This window comes from Mus caroli, unplaced genomic scaffold (assembly GCF_978045245.1).
Source record: "Mus caroli unplaced genomic scaffold, Mus_caroli_1 scaffold_5, whole genome shotgun sequence".
NCBI classification, from domain to species: domain Eukaryota; kingdom Metazoa; phylum Chordata; class Mammalia; order Rodentia; family Muridae; genus Mus; species Mus caroli.
In genome coordinates, this window is record NW_028227260.1 from 128,239,806 (window position 1) to 128,255,102 (window position 15,297).

General features: G+C 45.2%; 1 protein-coding gene across 2 annotated transcripts; it reads left to right on the forward strand.

The window, feature by feature from the left end:
- Positions 1–1,499: 1,499 nt before the first annotated feature.
- Rab33a (RAB33A, member RAS oncogene family) lies at positions 1,500–13,407 on the forward strand. Of its 2 annotated transcripts, none has more exons than XM_021153856.2 (2): positions 1,500–2,069; positions 12,832–13,407. In XM_021153856.2, exons 1-2 carry the CDS (start codon positions 1,812–1,814, stop codon positions 13,285–13,287), a joined length of 714 nt encoding a protein of 237 aa, XP_021009515.1. In that variant the 5' UTR covers positions 1,500–1,811; the 3' UTR covers positions 13,288–13,407. The 2 variants fall into 2 exon arrangements, with proteins under 2 accessions (XP_021009515.1, XP_085693890.1); XM_085837764.1 differs by having other exon boundaries at positions 1,500–2,086; positions 12,832–13,060.
- Positions 13,408–15,297: the final 1,890 nt, after the last annotated feature.

Genomic DNA, 15,297 nt, shown 5'->3' on the forward strand with positions numbered 1-15,297 from the left:
AAGCTTCCAATCCTAGGCCTAGGTTAGCAGACGGAAGCTGTAAGTCTCTGAGATGACAATTATATCAGGTGAACAAAAGTTACTTTTACATTTTTCCTTAGTGGAAATGGATTTCATTACACTGACTCTTCCTGTAGATCAGCCTCACATGCAAAATGGCAGCTCATGTGTGCTGCTGGCTCCCCTGACTTTGATGACATTAGCAATATCTCATATGTTGGTGCTAATGGTATATGTCCGTGATACCTTAGCCTATGAAATATGAGGGAGATGAGCAAATTCCTAAAACAAACATAAAATGGGTGCTCATTGTTGTATGCAAATTGTACCTAAGTTGACTTCATACAGATGTTAAACCTGAAAGTCACTTTTGGGAGATGGAATATGGGTCTTGACCAAGTTAGTAAGCCTTGGGAAGCTACCCTCTGAAATCGTAAAAAAAAAGTTGTATTCATTTATCATCTTCCAAGCATAATCTAGGCTTCTGACAAATTAGACCCAACCACTATATTCTACATTCACTTGCAGGGGGTGGGTGGACCCTCCTTGGGATTCCAATTCCCCTTGAAACTCCGCCATTCTGAAACAAAGTATGGCTTTGTGAAGGGCTCAGAGTATCAGGAATCATGGGGTTTATGCCGTGTCCTAAGTGCCCTCACCTGGGCCTGTAATGGTTAGCCACAGAAACAAAGTCCCCCTTTGCTGGAACTGTCCCCACTAGTTCCCCCTCCTCCTAGCCTCTGTATGGCCCTCTCCCGCGGCGGGCCTTCCTCATTGGCCAGCCAAACACAACCGACTGTGACAGCCAATGGGAACCACCCTCCTGAACATTCAGAGGGTGGGTGCTCGTGGTGTGATGAGGGGAGGTTGGCGCCTGGTACGCGCCCCCCTACATCTGGCAAGTCTTTGACAGAAACAGTAACACCCCCTACACACTCACGCCTGTGCCCCGTGTCTGCCTCCTTTCAGCTGCGTGGGGGCCCTCCACAAGCCACTGCGTTCACTGGTGTCCTGGCAGTGTCCTCGCCAATTCCTTGGGCACCAAAGAGTGCACCTGCACTCAGTAAGACCGAATACCTCTTTTTCCTAAGACTTGGTGGGGGGAGGCAGGGAACCACAGCGGCGCAGCTGTCAGTGGCTGTGGAGGTGTGAACGAGGTATCTCAGATCCCCAACCCCTTGATGCTGCACCGGACTCGAAACTCTCCTGCGATGCCTTATGGTACAGCGCTCTTTGTCCTCCCCAGCTGTGCTCACTGCCCATTGAGCCTATGCGCTCTAAGTAGGGGTGGGAATCCTGAAACCCACCACAGAACTGGGGACAAGAAGAGAAGGCTCGCCTGAGGCGCTGTGTTCCACACTCCTCATCCCTTCCCGGTTGTGCTTAGGCTTTCTCCCTCCAGTGTGTCCCTGGGGTCCGGAAGGGGAGGGTCTAGGCAAAGGCGCGGCACAGCCTGAGCCTGCAGTCCCAGAGCTCACACACCGGCAGAAGGAGACCTCTCGAGGCTGGCCCAGTCTCCATTTCTTCTCTCTCAAGCTTTTGTGTCTGTGCCTTTGAGCTGAAAGGAGGGTGCACTAGGAAAGGAGGAGGGGTGCCTGGGGTGAGAGCACCCTCTTCACGCGCGCGCGCACACACACGTTGCCGGCGCACGCACACACGGGCGGACACACACTTCCAGACGCGCGTGCGAGCACACACACACACACACACACACACGCACAAAGCTCTCTCGCTTTGAGCGCACTAACGTGGCCGCTTTCTTTGTGTGGAGCCCTCGAGTGGGGTTGGGACCCGGGTCCTGTCCCGGGGAGATGGCGCAGCCCATCCTGGGCCATGGGAGCCTGCAGCCCGCCTCAGCTGCTGGCTTGGCATCCTTGGAGCTCGACTCATCGATGGACCAGTACGTGCAGATTCGCATTTTCAAAATCATCGTGATTGGGGATTCCAACGTGGGCAAGACCTGCCTGACCTTCCGCTTCTGCGGGGGTACTTTCCCAGACAAGACTGAGGCCACTATCGGTGTGGACTTCAGGGAGAAGACCGTGGAAATCGAGGGCGAGAAGATCAAGGTGATCCTGCTGGTCAGGTCCGGGCAGGGAGGAACCTGGGAGGGGGTTTCCGCCTGAGGTATATTGCTAGTGATAATAAATGACTAGCTTTGGCTGTGTCGCCACCTGCCGAGCTCAAGACCCTGGGCACATCTACAACCCTTTTAGCTTCTTTCAGGGGCTCATCCCCATCTAACCCACATTTTCTGGCAAGCCAGGGTGGTTGCATTCTTACCCTTTGCCCCTGCCTGACAGCTTTGGCCGGGAAAAGCAGGTTTGAAATCGTCCTCAATCCTAAACGGGAGAGACACCCCTGAACACAGAGAGGCCTGAGACATCTCTGGTCCTAGTTTTGTGGGATGGATCTCAAAGCACTTTACACATTTTGAGGTCCTTTCTACCTCTTGGGTGCCAATAGGCTGCAAAAAAAGAAAAAAGTCATCCTGGCTAAGCCCTGTGACATTAGAGAGGTTGGGAATAAATGGAGCAAGAACTCGGCTTTATTTTAAAATGCAGTTTATACTTGTGAGTAGAGCTGACTTGGGATGGAGGTGGAGTGGAGCATGGTTATGTCACAAAGTCATGAGCCCTTTTAAAGATTGAGACACAGTCACCTGCTGGCTCTTCATAATCTCCCAAAACTTGTTCTTTGCGGGCAGTCCCTCCCAGATGCTTGCTGCTTTAGCTCGGTTTGGATGAAGCTGGTGAATGAAGAGCCCATTACTCATTCTACTGGCATTGTCTTCAGAAGGCTTTTTGGGAAACATACAACAACTTCTCTGAGGGTCAGGGGGAAGTACCTTGACATGGTTTACTAAATAGGCCAAGTGCAAATATTTTTGTATGTTCATTTAGTGTAGTGAAAGTAGAAACTCGGTAGGACAGGGTATGTCAGTGTGTTGGGAGTGGGTAGCAGGAAGCAGGGTAGGCAAGGACAGCTTTGTGTGTCATAGAAAGCTTGTAAGACACCGGGGCTACTAAACGCCAAGTCCTCTAGACTCATAGCTGGCCTTTGCTTGAGCAGGACCCCAGGGAAGCCAGAGATGAAGGTAAACTTCTTATTGGTCAAACAGCTGAAGGGGACACATGCCCTATCTGTGAACTGGAGAGAATGACAAAACACCCCAAATTGTGCAAGATTTCTTGGTGATCAAAATGATTGCATTTTAAAATGACTTCAGCAAACAAGCAAAGCACTGTGCTTTAGGAAGATGTGTGGAGAGAGGAGAGATTCTGGGTCTGGGAGATAATAGATTTTTTTGAACTTCTGATCTATTTTAGCTCTTTCCAATCTGTGGCGACAGGGATGGCCTTTTAAAGCCAATGCGGGTATCTATCTTTATCTTTTTCAAGGACTCTTCATGTTGAATGTTTGCACAGGTCAGGGCTTCTTCCTTGACGGTGCCTAGTTTCTTTAATATATGGCTATAAGACATTGGAAAGTCTAAGACGTGATTTTTTTTATAACCAAAGTAGAAATAAATCAATGGATGCATTTTAAAACACCTTCAAAATCATGTTTAATGTTATCATTTACTTAAAATCAGGTATTACAGTGAGCTGAAGTGTTTCCTGGGCTTAAAAGTTGGAGCAGCATATTAAATCCCTCTGAAGTTTGAGTGGTGGGGAAACGGAAGTGCATGGGAGTCTAGGAGGGAAGGGAGATGAAGGGGGAGAAAGGAAAGAGGAGAAATGGGGGGTAGGAGGTGAACAGTGGATGGAGTTATCACCCAATGGCCTTGGGGAGGGCTTTAAACCATTACCCACCCCACACCCCACAACCACCACCCCTGGACTTAACCTAACTAACTGGCTTTCAAGTCCCTGCCAAATATCCTAGACTTTTTTTCCCCAGAGGGCAGAGCCTGTGACAGTGTGACTCACTGGAAACAGAGATCAGCACAACACCCCGTGCAGATAAGTGCTTAATATGGGTTTTGAGGGGAAGATGATATTTCCAAAAGGACAAAGCCTTGTAACACAGTTCAAGGAGGAACCTCTGAGGACAAATTGGGCAAGAAACCTCAGTGGAGTGTGGGACCTGGGACATGCTGACCTCACTCCCCTGTAAGCTGTTGAATCGCTAAGGCCAAAGCTGGCAGGTGAGAGACCAGAGTGTCTGTGGCAAGATGGCAGAACATGGCAGCTGGCAAGAGATCAAGAAGGACGTAGATTGTGCCTCATGCTTTTTCTGCAAGAAAAAAAGTACCAAAACATGGTTAGGGGTAGGGGTAGGGGTAGGGTTAGCCCCAGAGTTCTGCCAGCAATAGTAAGCTATCAGATTATAAGTAGAAGCCCTGGCAGGTGAGTAGTAGAGACTTCTCATTATCTCTTCTTAGTTCTAAAGTAGTGTATTACCTCTTTTAGGCTTTCTCCTTTGTGTCCTCCAAGTGGCACATATGACAATCTCTGCTGGGGGATAGATGCTCGATGTTGCTCATTCAGAGGACTGTTATTCCAGCTCGAGCTGGATCTGATGCCTCTGGCCTCCACAAATACATTCACTCATGGGCACATACTTACACATAATTCAAAATAATAAAAACAAATAGAAACTAAACAAAAATTCCATTTATTGACTAAACAAAGCCCAAGGTGAGCATTTTGATACAACAACCCTAGGAATTAAGATTTTAAAATATTTTTAATTTTAAAAATCTACAGTGTGTGTGTATGTAGGGGGGGGAGGCACATGTGTTCCACAGAGCATAGTGGAGTTCAGAGGACAACTTGTGGGTCCCAATCTTTCTTTCCACCCTCTGAGTTTTACAGTTCATTCTGTTGGGTGCCAAGTACTGAAACATCTTGCCAGGGTAAAATTGGGTTTTTTATTATTTTCCTTTCACAGATCAGGAGACTGAGTTTGAGACAGATGAAATACCTTGCCCATGGGCACAGTGGTCTTTTGTCATTGCTAGCATTTCAATTGAGATCCAGAGTCCATGTTCTATATACTGAGCTCTACTACAGAGGGCACTAGTCCACTAGATTGGGAGTCATACACTACCAAGTAGCCAGTCTTATTGTGTCTAGGCTGGGACTTAAGGCTATGGTCCAAGGATCAAGGCGCCTTCAAGTTGTCTCCTTCAGGTTTGGGGGTGAAGTTCAGTGTTAGAGTGTTTGTTTAGCATATGTGAGGCCTTGGGTTCAGGGCCACTAAATAAGTAAAACAGAATTTAAACAAGAACTCTATTTTGGCCGGGCGTGGTGGCCCACGCCTTTAATCCCAGCACTCGGGAGGCAGAGGCAGGAGGATTTCTGAGTTCGAGGCCAGCCTGGTCTACAAAGTGAGTTCCAGGACAGCCAGGGCTATACAGAGAAACCCTGTCTCGAAAAACCAAAAAAAAAAAAAAAAAAAAAAAAAGAACTCTATTTTGCTTGTACTCAGGACGCTCAGCAGAGCACTCCAAGTTTACTTTTCATACCATGACTGTCTCACTGTGGGCATGAGAATGACAGGGGTCCAGAGATAGAAACAACCTTAGGGGCAAATCCCCTCTAATCCCAAGTCTTCATTTTAGAGATAGGGAACTGGAGCTCAGAGAAAAAAAGTGACTTCCCTAAGATCAGACAGTGCAGGCTTCCTAATCCCTTTTCCAGTGCTCTTTCTGGATTTCACACTGCCAGGTTTAGAAGACTATACAAGTCCCAAGTTCATTTAACCCAAAGGTTGTCTGTGCAAGCAACATAGTGGGACACCACATAGGAAAGCTGGCAGCTTTTCCTGATCAATCTAGGAAAGATGGAGACATCTTCCAACTCCCAAAGGAAGGGTGGAGCTTCTCTTAATAACCATTATGCATTATGGATGTGTCACCTACGGGTTTAGCTAAACCATATTGTCTGTCTCAGCCTAAAAGCATCTGAAACCAATGAATAGGGTGGGTTGGATAGGCATTGTTGAACCATTCTTGGTAACATTACAAGAAAGTAGCACTTCTGCCTAGTTTGGATACTCCCACAAGCCTAGCACCCCCACTGTGGGCTGGCCATGTCTATAGGCAGACATGGCCCAGACTGCAGAGTTCTTCCTCTCTGCTGATCACTGGGGAAAACACCTTCCTGTTCCATGTTACTAAGTGCAAAGAAGCTGAGCTCAGTGTTCCTTACAAGCTGCCTGCAGTCAGAATGACACCATAGCTGTGGGGGCTCCTAAGCTCTATCTTCTGTCACCCTAATGATTAATTATCCGTCACTGTGTGTTCCTTGTTTTTTTCTCCTCTCTTCCTCTCCCTCTTCCTCCCATCCTTTCTCTTCCCCCTTCCCCCTTCCCCCTTTCCCTTTTCCCCTCCCTCCCTCTCTCTCTCTCTCTCTCTCTCTCTCTCTCTCTCTCTCTCTCTCTCTCTCTCTAGTCTCTGCCCTTTTTACTGTTATGTGTGTCAGGTTAGTATACCTGTGTATCTTAGATACACATGGGACAGTTCAGTTCATTGAAAAAAATATTTCTTTTAAACTTTCCCTATCCACCAAAGGTTGTAAATGCTTCTCTTTTTTTGCACATATGCCTTCTGCCATTGGCTTCCAACAAAAGGATACCCATGGTCCATTTATAGAATGATGCCAGCTATGTCCCTTAAGGAAAAAAAATACTTAGGTCAGCTAAGAGATTGTGTAGGGGATGGAGAGCTTGCCGAAGCTTACCAGGCGGATATAACTCTCAGAAAATGGTAAAAAGGTGAAGTTTCTCTGTGGCAGCTCTCCACACTGTGCCCCCCACCTCAAACCTTCATCTATCCTTCATTAATCTGGGCTTATCCCAAGCCACTCATGAAAAGTTGACACATCTTTCTCCCTGTCACACCCCACTGGCTGCCCTTGCCCTGTTTCAGCTTCTAGAGCCAAGTGTGCCCCAATGAGAACCAGTAGATCCAAGGCACATACTAAAAGTTGCTGTTCTTTCCGACACAATGGTAGCTATATCATGTCATTGGATTGTCCTAGCAAGCAGAGAAGCTCACATTCCCACTATAGATATGAGGAGAGTGAGGTTCAGCTAAGAAATGACTATTCATTTACTCCTCTACTAACTAGAAGTCAGAATGCTGGCTTTCCAGCTGCACTCAGCTGGCTGTCCATGTAGATTCAGGGTAGTGTTGTGTAGATTCATGCAGTGTCAGGCCTGAGAGGAAGAAAGACTGTATACAGTTGGCCTTCTCATCCCAACTAACTGAGAATAAAATATTTAGAAAAAAAAAGCAGGGACTGAAGGTCTAGCTCTGTTAGGAAAGTGCTTGCCTAGCAAGTGTGAGGTCCTGAGTTCAATGCCAGTGCTACATAATCCTCACCCAGTAGGGCATCCTGAAATCCTAGCACCCAGGAACAGAAGCAGGAAAATCAGAAATTCAAGGGCATCATTGACTAACTACATAAGGAGTTCAAGGCAGGCCAGTCTGGGCTATATGAGATCTTGTCTCTAAAACAAAACACACACACACACACCATATATATATATACCACTGCCTGGCATACAGATTTTTTCTTATTCCATAAGCAATACGCTGTATCAAATATTTTAAGAGATTATGTGCTGGGTGGTGGTGGTGCATGGTTTTAATCCCAGCACTCGAGAGGCAGAGGCAGGTGGATTTCTGAGTTCGAGGCCAGCCTGGTCTACAAAGTGAGTTCCAGGACAGCCAGGGCTACGCAGAGAAACCCTGTGTCCGAAAAACAGAGAGAGAGAGAGAGAGAGAGAGAGAGAGAGAGAGAGAGAGAGAGAGAGAGAAAGAGAGAGAGGAAATATATAAACAGCACACCATTTTATAGAAGCTTATGAACTTCCGTGATTTAGACATCTGGGGGTTCTGGTATCTGTCCTGGGCAGTGTCATACATAGCCAAGGAATGCCACCAAAGCATACCTGCACAATTGCTCTTACTCTCTTCATTTTCCAGATGGGGATGCTGAACAAAGGACCCACCACTAGCACGGGATTTTGGACAGAGATTTGCATTGCGGTTGGTTTGACTGCACAGTAGGCTACTGGCCCCCTGAGAGTGATGAGGATCTGAGAATGATGCGAGTAGTTAAGGGGCAGGCCTCTGCCAAGTCCACTGAGAAAGAAGGAAAGAGGAGAGGGAGCATCTACTTTCTTTTCTTTTTTTTTTTTTTTTAAAGATTTATTTATTTAAGTACACTGTAGCTGTCTTCAGACACTCCAGAAGAGGGCGCCAGATCTCGTTACGGATGGTTGTGAGCCACCATGTGGTTGCTGGGATTTGAACTCTGGACCTTCGGAAGAGCAGTCGGGTGCTCTTATCCACTGAGCCATCTCTCCAGCCCGGGAGCATCTACTTTCACTTCCTAGTAAGGATGAAAGGAATGTGAGGATGTTGAGGGCAGGGAAACCTGGATCCCCTGACACAGAGAACCCATTCCATCTGTCCAGTGAGCCCGCCTAATGTACTTCCCTTTCAGAGGCATTGAAGCCCTACTGCCTAGTTCTGTTTTCTGCTGGCTGTAGCCTGCTTCCAGGCTTCAGTCTCATCATGACGGGGGTGGGGGTGGGTCAAAACTTTGGATGTGGTTTCTATAGAGTGGGGAGGGAGAAGTAACTACCCCCGAATTACCAAGCCTCTGCACGAAAGCTTCAAGGCTTTCTTTGTAGCTTTGGAAAGGCAGAGGAGGTCTCCAGCAGAGGGGCTCTCCCTACAGTTCTGGCAACTTGAGTGGTGTACACAATTAGGACGCCAAGGAAAAGTCGAACAGCCAACCTTACTCAGCTTCAAACACCTCGCACATTCCCACCCGTGTTCCTGCAGGTATTTTTAGAATCCTGAGCTCATGGCGTTAAAGCATCTGCCACATGCCTGAGGGCCGTTAGGAATTCAGCTGCACTCAGGCAAGAGTGAAGACGACTAGAGACTGGGGGTGGGAACTGGCGATCAGGAGCCAAGTGGAAATGGTATTCTTGGACTAAGCCTGTTTTCTTCTCCCTGACCTCCATCCCTCTCCCCATCTGCCTCTCTTCCTTCCTGTTCCGAGCACCAGAGAGATAGAAGGAATAATATATATATATATATTTTTTTCCTGTCTCTTCTTACAGAAACAAATAAGTCTTTGAGAATTTTTGGTTTCGAGTGTAACCAAAGTCAGATGCTTTCTCTGAAATGGCTTTGGCAGATCCCTGAGCCGTCCAATTGCTGGGAGTTCTAGTGCTCAGGCTTTTGATCACCACCACCTCAGTGATGTACTACAATCTAAGGCTGAAAAATACTGCCAAGTTTAGTCAGCAAGGGAACAGCAGGACTCATGGACACAGAGCACACAGATGTATTCTAAATGGTATGATTAGACCCAAAGTACAGTTCCTAAGAAAAGAGAATTGCAGAAGTTACACAAGATTTGAGGGGGGGGGGGCGTGAGGAGGCAGGGGGTGGGGCTGGAGAGATGGCTCAAGAGTTAAGAGCTCTGGCTGCTCTTCCAGAGGTCTGGGGTTTCATTCCCATCACCCACATGGTGGCTGATAACCATCTCTAACTCCAGCTTCAGGGAATTTACCATTCTTTTTCTGACCTCTGCAGGCACTGCAATGCATGTGGTGTACACATTCATACACATAAGATATAAATACATACATACATACATAAAATCTTTAAATATAAAAAAAAATGTTTGAACCAGACATAGTGGTGCATGCCTTTAATCCCAGCACTTGGGAGAAAGAGGCAGGTTAATCTCTGAGTTCAAGGCCAGCCTCGTTTACAGAGTGTGTTCCAGGACAGCCAAGGCTACACAGAGAAATCCTGTCTCAAAAATGTCCTTTTCCCCTGCCCCACCCCCCAAATTGAGAATGATAGTGGAGGCACAAGCTGAATCTTCAAGAATGGATGAGATTGGAGACATCCAAAAAGCAGTGACTACCAGAGTTCATGAGTAGGGAGATGAGAGCCTGACCCAGGGTCCATGAAAATCCAAATGGAAGCTGAAGATGGTAAGAAATTGCAGCACCCTAATACTTAGCAGGCTGAGACAGAAGGACTGAGGCCAAGCCAGGCTAGAAGTGAGCTTCTGTCAAAGAAAAATTCAAATAGAAGATGCAAAAACAAACGCTTCACTAGAAGATCTTGGAGGGCGAAGAAGGAGAGCCTGGACAATGAAAACCGATGTCCAGGATGCTGGCCTTATGAGATCTTCAGTCAGCAAAGAGCTTTGATTATATTCCAAAGATTATACTCACTGACTGCTAATTCCAAATAAAGACTGTATGCTTTATTTGAAAATTACAGTAGTCAAATTAGTGGCCATAAAAAGAAAGATTTTCTTTCTTTCTTTCTTTCTTTCTTTCTTTCTTTCTTTCTTTCTTTCTTTCTTTCTTTCTTTCTTTCTTTCTCTTTCTTTCTTTCTTTCTTTCTTTCTTTCTTTCTTTCTTTCTTTCTTTCTTTCTTTCTTTCTTTCTTTCTCTCTCTCTCTTTCTTTCTTTCTTTTTCTTCTTCTTCTTCTTCTTCTTCTTCTTCTTCTTCTTCTTCTTCTTCTTCTTCTTCTTCTTCTTCTTCTTCTTCTTCTTCTTCTTCTTCTTCCTTTCGAGACAGGGTTTCTCTGTGTAGCCCTGGCTGTCCTGGAACTCACTTTGTAGACCAGGCTGGCCTCAAACTCAGAAATCCTCCTGCCTCTGCCTCCCGAGTGCTGGGATTAAAGGTGTGCGCCACCACGCCCGGCTCAAGAATTTTGTTTCTTAACTGAGAATTTTATAGGGTCTTGAGATCATCATTTTGAGCATGAATATCTGTTGTCCCAGACCTTGCATACATTACAGAAAATAAAACTGGACTTGAATATATGTTGACTCCCCCTGGGAATTATGTCTGTGCATATGCTGGCTGATACCAGATTTTTCTCTTCATTAAGTTGCCCTTTATCCCAAAAGCCAAGAAGTAGAAAAAAAAATAGATCAGATTTAATTATCTTTTACATAACAAATAAGTGAATCTAAAAATAAATTGAAAAACAAGTAAGGTGGCTCAAACATAATTCCAGCCCCAGGTTGGCTGAGACAGGAAGATCATGAATTTGAAGTCAGCCTAGACTACATAATGAGATTTCATATAAATAAATAAATAAATAAATAAATAAATAAGGCTCAATGGTGAGGATTTAAACACTAATTTTGCTTTTCTGACGGGAGGAAAGCAGGTTCTCATACAGCCCAGGCTGGCCTCCAACTTGCTTTGTAGCTTAAGCTAGCTGGACTCCGTGTTTCCTGTAATGCAAAAGTTAGGTAAGAGGTTGCGTGCCTATAATTCAGAAAGGACGGGTAGTAGGATCACTAGTTTGGGACTAGCTTAAGCTATAGAGCAAGTTGGAAGCCAGTTTGAACTATATACACATTAAGGCCCTGTCTCAAAACAATAGCAGCAAAGAAAACAAATATTTCCTGTATTCGAATAGCCATTACCATTCTGATATATATAATTCTAGACTTTTCTACAAATATGTTTATGGTATATGTTTTTGAAAATTGAGACTATGTCATAGGAAACAGATTTGGGATTGGTTAAAATTTGAGCACACCAGCCCTGAAATGTTTTTTTTTTTTAAATGTTTTCTCTTTCTCACTTTGTCTCTCTGGTCTTTTAAGACAGGGTTTTGTCATGTAGCCCAGGCTGGTCTTGAACTCTCAGCAATCTTTTTGCCTAACTCTTACGGATTTCAGGAATTGTTGTAGTTGCAGGTATGAACTGGGGCAAGCATTCCTCTGTGTGTGTGTGTGTGCACGCGCGCGCGTGTGTATGCTATTCCTCTCCCAGTGAACATTGTTTCCTTCAGGAGCAGTAACGCTGTGATGAAGATATTTTCACAGAATTTGAGAGCATCTTTTCAATGCCTTTTGTATAGATTCCTGAAAGCAGGATTATAAGTCTTAAGAGTCGTGGACGTTTTAAAGATTATTGATAAAATTGTCATATTGGGGCTGGTGAGATGGCTCAGTGGGTAAGAGCACCCGACTCCTCTTCCAAAGGTCCGAAGTTCAAATCCCAGCAACCACATGGTGGCTCACAACCATCCCTAACGAGATCTGACACCCTCTTCTGGAGTGTCTGAAGACAGCTACAGTGTACTTACATATAATCAATAAATAAATCTTTTTAAAAAATTGTCATATTGCCCTCCAGGAGATTTGACCCACATGGGTATATTTTTTAATGATTTTTAAAGGATTGTTTTATGTGTATGAATGTTTTGCTTGCATATATGTGAAGTGCACTATGTGCATGCCCCGGGCTAGCCAAGGTCAGAAGAGGGCATCCAATCCCTTGGGACTGTAGGTACAGGCAGTTGTGAATTAGTTACCTTATGGGTGCTGGGAATCAAACTTGGGACCTCTTCAACAAGGGCTATTAACTACCGAGTCAACTCTCCAGCTCATGTGTACTATTTTTATACTACAACCCTTTAAACCTTTCACTTGGTATTTTCATCCAGAAAAAAAAAAATACTTAGCAAACTATAAAACTACACTCTGGGGTCTATATTGCTAAGAGGTCAAGAAGTACTTGCCATATCAGGCCTTGTAACCACATTTTCTAATGTTTTAAAGAATATGCATTTGTTTGGGGGTTTTGTTTTTTGTTTGTTTGTTTGTTTTTGAGACAAGGTTTCCTCTGTGTAAGAGCCCTGGCTGTTCTGGAACTCAGTAGACTAGGCTGGCCTTGAACTCCCAGAGATTCGTCCATCTCTGCCTCTCCGCTGCTAGGATTAAAGGCATGTGCCACCACTGGCCAGCTCCGACGACAATGCTTTTTCTCTTGTTTCCTTTTCTGATTTTACATATGGGCTTTTGTTGCAGGTTCAGGTATGGGACACGGCAGGCCAAGAACGCTTCCGTAAAAGCATGGTTGAGCATTACTACCGCAACGTGCATGCCGTGGTCTTTGTCTATGACGTCACCAAGATGACCTCCTTCACCAACTTAAAAATGTGGATCCAGGAATGTAACGGGCATGCTGTGCCCCCACTCGTCCCCAAGGTGCTTGTGGGTAACAAGTGTGACTTGAGGGAACAGATCCAGGTACCCTCCAACTTAGCCCTGAAATTTGCTGACGCTCACAACATGCTCTTGTTTGAGACATCAGCCAAGGACCCCAAAGAAAGTCAGAATGTGGAGTCGATCTTCATGTGCCTGGCTTGCCGACTGAAGGCCCAGAAATCCCTCTTGTACCGTGATGCTGAGAGGCAGCAAGGCAAGGTGCAGAAACTGGAGTTCTCACAAGAGCCTAACGGTAAAGCCTCCTGTCCTTGTTGAAGCCAAATGGTGTCCATATTCGAGAATTAGCTCTGGAGTTTTTCCTTTCCCTTTTTTCTGTGCCTGCATAATACCTATACCTGCTTGTTTCCATACAAACTAATATCAAAATAAAATTTGTATAGATTATCACGTGGCTTTGTGTCTTGCTTTCTTCCAGGAAGACTTTTTTTTTTTTTTTTTTTTTGGAGTGCTGACACTAGAAGCCAGGGTCTCGCATCTTGATAATAAAAAGCTACATCACAGAGGTACATGCCCACCCACAGAGGAGGGTTTTGACAGTCAAATGTCTTTTGTTTGTCTGTTTGCATGTTTGTTTGTTTGTCTCACCCCCCCCCCCCCCCGAGACAGGGTTTCTCAGCCTAGTCCTGGCTGTCCTGGAACTCACTCTATAGAGCAGGCTGGCCTCCAACTCAGAGATCCTCCTGCCTCTGCCCCCCCTTCCCCAAGGTATGTGTCTTGGATGTCTTGCTTCCTTTTCTAAAGTGTAGAAAGAAGCCGCTTCACATTCCCAGTTCTTTCACAAAAATCCCATTCCCCACACATTTCATCAGGAGAAGTTGATGTTTATTCCCTGTTGGTCTAATAAATACATGGTATGCAAAGAATGCCATGGAATATGTGTTACAGGAAGACACATCCTGTCCAAAGGCCCCATGACCCAGTTACAGAATAATGCAATTACTTAGAAACAAGACTTCAACAACAGGGGCTGATGAGATGGTACCGTGATGAAAAACCCTTGCTGTTCTTGCTGAGGACTCAGGTTCAATTCCCAGCATCTACATCATGGCTTAAAACTGTCTGTGAGTCCATTTTCAAGGAATTCATGCCCAATTCTGATCTCCTCTGACATGTGATGCACATACATAGAAAACATTCACACACATAAAATAAATCTTTAAAAAATCATAGAATTAAGCTGGGCAGTGGTGAGCACACCTTTAATTCCAGCACTCAGGAGGCAGAAGCAGGCAGAGGTCTGTGACTTCAAGGCCAGCCTACTCTACAGAACAAGTTCCAGGGCAGCCTAAGGCTGTTACCCAGAGGAAACCTTGTGTCCAAAAAACCAATAAAAAAGAATCAGACAACAGTGAGTATAGGGTTATGTTGTAAGAATACAGAACACTGTACACTCAACACCAGTGACTGGTCCTAGGGGGGAAAAACCTGTATTTATCTTGATTTATTTATTTATTTATTTATTTATTTATTTATTTATTTATTTATTTATGTGTGGGGAGTGACAAAGTGTGCCAGAATGTGTGTGGAAGTCACAGGATGGCCTGCAGGAATTGATTGTCTCCTGCCACCATGAATTGAAAGTCACATCATCAGACTTGGGAGCAAGCACCTTTACCCACTGAGCCATCTCTCCAGCCCATGAATTTATTTGCATGTTAAGTAAAAGTAGGGTATTTGCTCCTTTGGGGAAGGCCAGTTTCTCAAGGAACCCAGAATGCTTCACACAATGAACCCCCCTGGGTTAATCCAAGTCCTTTAGCTAGCCATGTTCCTAAGGGCAGGGCAGGGCTGTTAGGATCGATGAAATGGCTCATTGGCGAGTCTCTTGAATTAGTGGTTCTCAAATGCTGGTTCAAGTTAACCTCAATTAGTTACAGTACAGAATTCCAACCCAGTCTATGCAGAAGCTCTAAAGTGGGGCTCAGGGATTTGAATTCTTTTTTTTTTTTTTTTAATATTTGTTTATTATATGTAAGTACACTGTAGTTGTCTTCAGACACACCAGAAGAGGGTGTCAGATCTCATTACGGATGGTTGTGAGCCACCATGTGGTTGCTGGGATTTGAACTCAGGACCTCTGGAAGAGCAGCCAGTGCTCTTAACCGCTGAGCCATCTTACCACCCCGGGATTTGAATTCTTAAAGTGTTCACAGATGATCCTGTGGTGCCCCCATGCCTCTCTGTGTGTCGCTTTCTCTAAGCCGTCTGGCAAGCTCTAAAGGCAAAAGCTATCTTTCTAGAGCCACAACATGAAAGCCAGCTGTG

Coding starts and splice junctions, on each gene's coding strand:
- Rab33a (XM_021153856.2), top strand. CDS start 1,812: ATGGCGCAGCCCATCCTGGGCCATGGGAGCCTGCAGCCCGCCTCAGCT. Junction 2,070..12,831: donor TCGAGGGCGAGAAGATCAAG/GTGATCCTGCTG, acceptor CTTTTGTTGCAG/GTTCAGGTATGGGACACGGC.